Source organism: Corvus kubaryi, unplaced genomic scaffold (assembly GCF_017639235.1).
Source record: "Corvus kubaryi isolate FWS band 111438036 unplaced genomic scaffold, C.kubaryi_AGA036_p1.0 36805, whole genome shotgun sequence".
NCBI lineage: Eukaryota > Metazoa > Chordata > Aves > Passeriformes > Corvidae > Corvus > Corvus kubaryi.
Genome location: NW_024580956.1, coordinates 13,767 through 14,933, shown reverse-complemented (window position 1 = coordinate 14,933; position 1,167 = coordinate 13,767). Strand labels below are relative to the sequence as shown.

Sequence of the window (1,167 nt, the reverse complement as noted above, 5' to 3'; positions counted from 1 at the left end):
TCGTCATGGGTCTTTGGTAGTGGGTCCATGATGGCGGTGGTGGCTCCGTGATGGTGGTGGGTCCATCATCATCATCATCATCGTCATGCGTCTTCGGTAGTGGGTCCATGATGGCGGTGGTGGCTCCATGATGGTGGTAGGTCCATCATCATCATCATCGTCGTCATGGGTCTTTGGTAGTGGGTCCATGATGGCGGTGGTGGCTCCATGATGGTGGTAGGTCCATCATCATCATCATCATCATCATCATCATGCGTCTTTGGTAGTGGGTCCATGATGGCGGTGGTGGCTCCATGATGGTGGTAGGTCCATCATCATCATCGTCATGGGTCTTCGGTAGTGGGTCCATGATGGCGGTGGTGGCTCCATGATGGTGGTGGTTGGTCAGCCATTGTCACGGTGGGTCCTTTATCACGGTGGGTCACTTGTGGTGGCAGTGGAGTCCCTCATGGTGGTGAGGGGTCACTCATGGTGGTGAGGGGTCACTCATGGTGGTGAGGGTGAATCTGGTGTGTCCCTCCTGGGGATGGGTCACTCCTCATCGTGCAGCTTCTGGAGTGGGGTGGGAGAGAAGACAGGAGCTCCAGGGGGGTTGTGGGGCAGCTGTGGGGAGGTTCCAGGGGGTACCGGGGAGGTCCCACCTTGGCTCCGATGTCGCGGCTCTTGGCCCTCAGTTTGTTGACCTGGGACTCAGCGATGTCCGCACGCTCCTCGGCCTCGTCCAGCTCGTGCTGCGCCTTCCGGAACTTGGCCAGGTTGGTGTTGGCCTGTTCCTCCTGGGGGCACGGGGGAGGTCACAGGGGTGGCTTCATCCATCTGTCCATCCTTCTCTTCCATCCATCCATGGAGCCATCCATCCCCCCATCAGTCCCACCTTCCCCTCATCCATCTCTTCCTCTGTCCATCCCACCGTCCTTGTCCCCCTGTCCCTCTGTCCCTCTCTCTGCCCACCCTTGTCCCCCTTCCATCCATCAGCATCTGCTCGTTCTTCCTGCAATCCCATCATCCATCCATGGATCCATCATCCATCCATCCATGGATCCATCCATGGATCCATCCATCCATCCATCCGTGGATCCATCCCTCCATCCATCCGTGGATCCATCCCTCCATCCATCTGTGGATCCATCCCTCCATCCGTCATCTTCATCCATCAATCCATCCATC

General features: G+C 57.8%; 1 protein-coding gene across 1 annotated transcript in view; it reads right to left on the bottom strand.

Moving 5' to 3' along the window:
- Nucleotides 1-15: 15 nt before the first annotated feature.
- Nucleotides 16-1,167, bottom strand: part of LOC121660696 (myosin-6-like) — a 13,872-nt gene continuing 12,720 nt past the window's right edge. The window contains exons 29-30 of the mRNA XM_042020129.1: nt 642-776; nt 16-552 (exon numbers count right to left, since the gene is read on the bottom strand). Of these exons, the coding sequence (XP_041876063.1) occupies nt 532-552; nt 642-776 (156 nt within the window). The 3' untranslated portion in view covers nt 16-531. The remainder of the gene's footprint in view (nt 553-641; nt 777-1,167) is intronic.